The sequence below is a fragment of the Lutjanus erythropterus genome, chromosome 9, assembly GCF_056507025.1.
Source record: "Lutjanus erythropterus isolate fLutEry1 chromosome 9, fLutEry1.hap2, whole genome shotgun sequence".
NCBI classification, from domain to species: Eukaryota; Metazoa; Chordata; class Actinopteri; order Lutjaniformes; family Lutjanidae; genus Lutjanus; species Lutjanus erythropterus.
Genome location: NC_139325.1, coordinates 32,360,854 through 32,368,703, shown reverse-complemented (window position 1 = coordinate 32,368,703; position 7,850 = coordinate 32,360,854). Strand labels below are relative to the sequence as shown.

At 39.0% G+C, this 7,850-nt stretch overlaps 1 protein-coding gene across 1 annotated transcript; it reads left to right on the top strand.

The window, feature by feature from the left end:
• The first annotated feature begins 1,861 nt into the window (after positions 1-1,861).
• Positions 1,862-5,421, top strand: LOC146321861 (uncharacterized). The gene is made up of 3 exons (XM_084727155.1): positions 1,862-2,006; positions 2,527-2,973; positions 3,945-5,421. The coding sequence occupies exons 2-3, from the start codon at positions 2,562-2,564 to the stop codon at positions 5,327-5,329; spliced, it is 1,797 nt and encodes a 598-aa protein (XP_084583281.1). The 5' UTR covers positions 1,862-2,006; positions 2,527-2,561; the 3' UTR covers positions 5,330-5,421.
• The last annotated feature ends 2,429 nt before the right edge of the window (positions 5,422-7,850 follow it).

The window sequence follows — 7,850 nt, the reverse complement described above, 5'->3', positions numbered from 1 at the left end:
CAGGAAAAAAAAAGTCAAAAGTTGCTTGTGAGATGGTTTTTATATCATAGTCAATATGAGTGATTTATAATTATAACTCAGTATATGACAGGCTTCTAAGCTACATGTTTATGTTAAACAGACTTCTGAGTATGTTTTTGCATATTCACTCATCTGCTCCGTTACATTATGTTGTTTTTCTGCTCATCTGCCTTCACTTCTTGCCTTGTCTGTGAGTCAACTGGCTTACACTTAATACTTGTGTTAATGAAAATGTGTGGTGCAGCTCCTGGAGGACACAATAACAATCACATGTTACATTTTGTTTCATTATTTGTTTTTGTAAAAAAAAAAAAAAAAAAAAAAAGAAGAAGAAGAAAAGAAATGAAGGATAATGTTTTTGATATTAGTTCAATTCCTGACATTATAATGGAACTTGTCCATAAAAATGAAGAAATTGTGTCCTTTTGAAACATTCGATTACATTTTCTTGACATGAAATGTATGTTGGTGTTTGGCTAGTTCTGCTGGACTGCTTTTATTCAGGCAATATGCCTGCTTAGATGATTGTATTAGCCAATCATAGCTTCAATTTGATGAAAAAAAAAATTGGATGTGAGGAAAAAATACAGTATGAAAAGTGTTACTCTGTTGAAAAACAATGATAATAGAAAGAGTCGCATAGGAAAGTTCTCCTGGTGAGAGATTTTGGGAAGACTTGACAGCATTTTTATTTACAATGAGACTGAGTTACTCGTTCACTGGTGTTAGTATTTTTTGTTTTCTCTTTGTTTTCCTTTTTGCACTGCGTGGAGCCGATGAGCCCCATTATTCATGTGAAACACTACGAGGGGATGTCGTCCAGCCTCAGATGGCACTCAGTGTCGTGGATGAACTCAGAATGGTGCTACTGGCTTCTTATCAAATGAACAAGAGGTTTTGTCATGAACTGAATACTCAGCATTAAGTAAACAAAATCGCAAATAAATACTGTCACTATTTATAACAGCCCTCCACAATAAGCATTAATACTGTTGTTTTTTTGTCTTGTATCTTTGTGTGTTTTTTTTTTAACATACTTTATTTTTGTATATAACTTTTTTTTTCTTGCTTTCAAAGAAGGGAACAGTGTTGAACAGAAGATTGCGTCAAAATTCTCTGAGTCGGCTGAAATAAAGTCTGTGGAACATGGTTGTGAGTGTGTTTTGTATGGAAAAAAAATCACACAGTACTAACACCATTAGACGTTTTAAACTGTTAACTATTTTCAAAGAGGTTGGAGCTTGTGCTTGTGGAATTTGCCCATCAATTCAGAGGTTTATTTTGTGGCAGCAACTCAGCCACTTCCAAATCATTTCCAATCAATTTAAATTTCTTTAAAAATTCTGAATTCAGCTGTAGTAAAAGTAAATTGATTCTCTGTCAATTTTAGACTGTGTCAGACGACAGCATGACTATTGTTGGGGAGTAGTGAACTAGATGTAATTAAATGAGTAATTTTGAAGTAGCTTCCTGGTAGTTCAACTACATTCGAATTTGCATAGTGATTCATTCTACTCTGCCATTTTTTGTGTTGCTAAGTACTGAAAACTACTGAAACTACAAGTGATTTTGGGCCATAAAGACAACTTTCACATTACTTTTATTTTGTTGGTTTATGTGAACAAGTGGGCACTTTCTGCAGTAAATACAATTGCATGCCATTTTTTGTTCGTTTGTTTGTTTTTTGCTGACATGTGACTTTTTTCACATCACCTCAAGCTCTTTGAAATTAAATGAGTATAAAATGTTCTTGTCTCATTTTTGGTTTGTATATTGCTGCTGTCGCTTTAACTGTTTTGTGGGTTGTGGCTTGAACTTCAGGGATCTGAGCTGGTTGGCCAGAACCAAAGGAAGTGAGGAGCTCTTCCTGTGTTATTATCACCTCCTCAATACATCCACGATCACTGCACACTAATGCAGCCAGTTAGCAAACGTTAGCTCAAATATTTAAAAGCAGTTTTGTCTGTATCGCGTGATATAACACGGTGAGTGTTTTCTTTATAACGGATAAAAGCTGAATGACGCTGACATCTGCACAGCTACGAGAAAACATCTGTAAATGAGCCGCGGTGCTACCACTGCTCCGAAGTGATCGTGTGTAGATGTCAGCCGTAGATTTGCCAAACTCTCGCGAGATTTGTACGTACTTTTTAAACTGTGCACGTCGTGCAAGTTCGTCAGTTCAGTTTTATAGCGTGACCACATTGTGGTTAATATCTACTTAGGTTTGGAGAAAAAAAGACTCGTGTAAAGTTAGATAAAGATCACGGTTTGGGTTAAAATGTTCACTCTCGCGAGATCTTTCGCAGGTCTAAGGTTCCCCTTCCAAACACGACCCCGCTAGGCTAATAACACCGTTGGTTGTAGCTTAGCTAGGATGCTAACATGAGATGACCAAAATAGGGAGGACTGCCGCTTATTTTTTTATTGCTTAAATTTACTGCAATGTAGATGTCTTTGCCCTCCATTACTTTCACTTCAGTAATGTTTCTCTCTGGTCCACAGCACACTAAAACAGACGAAGTCCTAATGGTGACAGCATGAAGATGAAATCTGCCAAGAAGAAGTCTTTGCGAAATAAAGCAAAGACAGAAGAGAAACTATTAGATGTGGTCGTAGTTAAAACTGAATCTGAATTAGAGGAAGGCTGTCATGAAGTGTACGTGAATGGAGATGATCTCAACATCCAAATCAAGGAGGAGCCAGATTCACAGGAGATCAGTGAGGAGCACAATGGAGACACATCAAGCTGCTTAGACACTAATGAACCTGACACCGTGATGTCAGATGTTCACCATCAGCAGCTGCACATAAAGGAGGAGGAGAGTGACTCTGACCATCAGCCTGAATTTGAGTTCAGTGAAGCTGCTGTCAAGGAGGAGTCAGAGTCCTGGATTAAAGAGGAGAGAGGAGATGAAGAGGAGGGAGAGGAGGGAGAGGAGCTCTGCACAGGTAGGGGGGCTGAAGTTCATGAAAAACACATAATCCCAGGATATTATTTGCCTTTTGTTGTTTGTGTTTTTTAGCTCACCCTATTCTGTGTACTCTTCCCAGTGTGGTGATTTGTCCTTCATTTAAAGGATCAGTGTGTAGGATTTGGTGGCATTTTAACAATGAGCTTGCAGATTGCAAACATCTCACTTCACCCTCTCTTTCCAAGTGGCTACTGAAAACGTGAGAGGCCATAACTAGAGCCAGTATTTGTTTTGTCTGTTCTGGGCTACTGTAGAAACAACAGGGCAGGCTTCATGAAAGAGGATCCACGCCCTCTGTAGATATAAACAGCTGATTATAAGGTGATGAAAACATAACAGTTCTTACTTTCAGATGAGTAGATCACATGATATGAATATTATATTTCATTTTTTCAATATTCTGCAATAGATACCCATAAATCTTACACACTGGATCTTTTAAAAAGCATATTATTATAAGTATGGTAGAGCTCCACAGATGTCTGGTATTTTATTTTGTGGAACTGCACTATTAGTAACTTTGTTTTTCCTAGAAATATCAAACTTAATTGTTACAGTTTTAATAGAGTTAATGTATGTTTTGTCTTCAAAGAAGGCATGTTTGAAACACATCAGCTGTTTTGCACCTGCATTTGTAATTACTAGGGGTGTCAGTGAACATATTAAATGGAAAATCACTCAAAAGAGCTTTCAATTTCAGTAATCAAAGTCAAGGCAAAATAGACAATACTACCTACTTGCAGCATCCAGCGCATGTCTTAAGAAAAAAGCAACACATCAATGACGGCACAACATAGTTTACCAGCTACTATGTAACACTTGATATCATATAGATTATCTTTTTAAGAGGAATTTGGAGATTATCAGTATAACAGGGACGAGTAAATCATTAATTCTTCCTTTTTTAATCCGTTTTGGTTTCTGTGTTTGTCTTCCTCTCCTACTTAGAGTCATCATCTGAGTTCTTTCCATGTCCTCACTGCGATGTCTCCTTCACTGACTTAGAATTCTTGGAGAAGCATGTCAAGTGGGTCCATCAGAAACAGTATCTCGCCAAGCTGAAAAAATGCCTCTCAAGCCGCACACTAAACATTTTCCCTAAACACACCTGCACCGTCTGCAGCAGCACCTTTAACTCCAAAGTACACCTGAGGGTCCATGTACGTCAAGCCCACCCTTCTGCCCCTCCCCGCAGGCTCCACCCCTGTCCAACCTGTGCACGCAGCTTCCAGTACCTGAAGAATCTGAAGAACCACTGTCAGCGATGGCACAACATGTCGGTGGTAACCAGAGGAGGGCATCTCAGCTGCGCCGACTGTGGGAAGAGTTTCAAAGCTACCTGGGGCCAAGGGCCTCATTTATGTCATGAACCAGATAACACAGAACCTGAGGACAAGCCCATCTGTCTGGACACTGGTGTGCAGTGTCCAGAATGTGGCAAGAAGCTGTGCACGCCTCAAAGCCTGGAGGATCACATGCGCACACACACAGGTGACCGGCCGTATGTCTGCAAGGACTGTGGCAGGAGATTCGTGGAGCGCAGCGGTTGGCGGCAACACATGAAAATACACACAGGGGAGAAGCCGCACAAATGTCAGGTGTGTGGGAAGGCCTTTATAAGAGCGCACCACCTCAAGTCCCACTTAACCACACACTCCGGCAAGAAGGAATATTCCTGCCCTGAATGTGGAAAAGAGTTTGGATTTAAGTCAAGTCTGACTCTCCACCTGGGGACACATTCCAGTGAGAAACCCTTCCACTGCAACGTGTGCGGGAAGAACTTTAACACCAAGAGAAACCTGAGGGTTCACTCCAGAGTCCACGCCATCGAAAAAGCTCACCAGTGTGGGGACTGTGGGCTGAAGATCACTGATCTTGGGGCTTTGAAAATACACCTTCGGACACACACCGGAGAAAGGCCTTACCATTGCACGGTCTGTGGCAACAGGTTCATTCGTCTGTCACACCTGCGGAACCACCAACGCACCCACACTGGAGAGAGACCCTACAAATGTACTGAGTGCAGCAAGAGCTTCACTCAGTCTGGTGACCTGGTGAAGCACAAGAGGATCCACTCTGGGGAAAAGCCCTTTGAATGTCCGGACTGCCACCGCTGTTACACGTCCTCAGGTGACCTGGGTAAACACAGGAGGAGTCACACGAACCTGCGGCCCTACACATGTCAAGAATGTGGAAAAAGCTTTCGCTTGTCAGGCCATTTGAAAACTCATATGTTGACTCACACAGGGGAGAAGCCATATTCCTGCCCCAACTGCCTCCGCAGGTTTGCTCGCTCGCACCATCTTTCTGGGCACGTGGCTAAATGTCGCTGAGCTTTCTCAAGAAAACTGTAAATAAGCTAGGCTTATTGAAGTGGTAATTATGGGAGCTTTACTACTAGAACTCTAACTATAACAATTATTTTCATTATCAATTAAGCTGTCGATCATTTTCTTGATTAATTGATTACTTGTTTGAGCCATAAAATGTCAGAAAATTGTTGTTTTGTCCACTACCCACGGATATTTAGTTTACTGTCATAGCGGTCTAAAGAAACCAGAAAATATTCACATCCAAGAAACTGAAACGAAAATATTGGAACATTAAAAAAAGACAAATTATCAATTGATTCTCAGAATAGCTGGCAGGTAATTTAATAAATGATTATTCATTGCAGCTTTACTTTATACAGTCTACTAGATTTTTACCTCCACTGTGGAGGTTAGATCTTTGGTTTGATTTATGTGTTTGTCTCCAGGATTATGGAAAAAACTACTTGCCTGATTTTCATGAATTCTGGTTGAAGGGTGAAACATGGGCCAAAGAAGAACCCATTTAATTTTCGAGCAGATCCAAATCATGGGGTAGATATACCACTTATTTTTCACTTAACATTTTCGTTTACATTGTGAAATGGGTCAATAGGTCAAATTTGTCTACCAGAGAAGACAGGACTATTGGCCTTGGCAGAGGTCTGTGTCCTCTCTGTGCTCTCCTAGTTTATTTAATGAATGTGTTAAAGTCAAAACTCATACCTGTATATAACTATTTATATGAACTTTCTGTAACCCTTTTGACTCAGATGACTGTTTTAACTTATTAGGAAAAGTGAATTAAACACACTTACACTGCATGGAATTTTTTTACAGCACTATCCCAGGCCTTGTATAAGTTTTTCCCTGTGTAGAATCTGGGTTTGTAAAGACACTATTATAATGGAGATGAAAGGATGTGGTATGTGGCAGATCCAGATATGGATTGTTTTTTTTCCCACAGAACAACGCTGTATTATTTTTAAAAATGTAATAAATTATTTGATGAATGCATGAACACTATGAGTGATGTTACTGCGTGTTAAGTCACTAGGAGAGGACAAATTTTTTGTCAGATTTATATTTTTTTCACTTTCACAGTAGACAAATGTGACCCTTTTTCCTATTATACTGGAAAGGCAAGTAGTGTTTTGTTGGTCCTTCAGCTATGAATTTAGCTTATACAACTGTTTATTCTGCATTTAATTAGTCCTTTCATATAATGAGCTGGGTAACTGTGTAGCACCTAAATATATAATTGGATACTATCTGTGTATACCACAAAGTTTCAACTTTCAGTTCAAGAGGTGATCATTATTTGTTTAATATGTATTAACAGACCACAAATCATTGTATCATTCTATAGTAAACTCATCCTATATTGTTGTTACAATGTATGAAATCTCAAAAATCACAACAGTGCAACCAGTGGTGGAATATAATGAAGTACATTTACTCAAGTACAGTACATAAGAAGAATTTTGAGGTACTTGAGTATTTCCATTTTATGCTACTTTATACTTTTACTCATCTACATTTCAGATGGAAACATTTTACTGTTTACTCCATTTAGTTGACAGCTTTAGTTACAAGTTACTTTGCTCATTTAGATAAATAATACAACATAAATCAATTAATAGATTATAATGTATTATTATAGATTAAGATACAGTATATTAAGTGGTTGAAATTAGGGCTGCAACTACTATTTATTTTCATCATCTGTTGATTATTTGTTTGGTCTATAAAATGTCTGAAATGTTGATCAGTGTTTCTCACAGAATTTTGCAAGTTTTTAATCAAAAAAGACAAACTAATGAATCGTGTAAGTAGTTGGCAATTGATGTAATAGTTGATTAATAATCCATAAATCACTGCAGCTTTATAAATTAGCTCCACCTTTAGCACCTTTAACTTTAAAGCATGCTCACACATGAATTCATCACTAATTATAATCCAGTTATTTGGCTGTTTTGCATACTTCTATTTTGGTCTATTTTGATGGTAGTCCTTTAACTCAAGATTTAAATGCAGAACTTTTACCTGTGACAGAGTATTTTCGCACTGCGGTATTGCTACTTTTGTTCAAGTACACTATCTGAATACTTTTTCCACCACTGAGTGCATTTACTGGAGTCTTGGAAACTGCGGAGCTAAAGATAAAGTCAAAAAGATTGTGGAAGTTTGCATACTGCGCAGTCCGCATATGCGCAGCGTTGATGCATGGCGTGGCGTATCCCGATGGGGCGGGTCACACGTTAAGTAGAGGCTCCGCCCGCGAGGGGCAGGCGCATATTCAAACCATGCGTATCCATAGGTTAGTTGACAGAGTACGCACGTGAACGTTGTCCGTGTTCAGTTAGCAAAACAGTTAGCAGTTTTTTTAATCAGAAAAGCAAAGGAGTTTTGGGTTCAGAGGCATTTAAAATGGCATAACCTGGCAGATACAAGCAGGCCAGACGGTACTAAATTGTCTGTAACTTAACTTACAACGCAGCTAACAACAAACCAAAGTAAGCTAGCGGTGTCGCGGCGCCATTCA

Bases quoted from the DNA above. Each gene is read 5' to 3' on its own strand.
- LOC146321861 (XM_084727155.1), top strand. From the start codon at position 2,562: ATGAAGATGAAATCTGCCAAGAAGAAGTCTTTGCGAAATAAAGCAAAG. The intron at 2,974-3,944 runs GTAGGGGGGCTG...TCTCCTACTTAG, and splicing joins GGGAGAGGAGCTCTGCACAG to AGTCATCATCTGAGTTCTTT.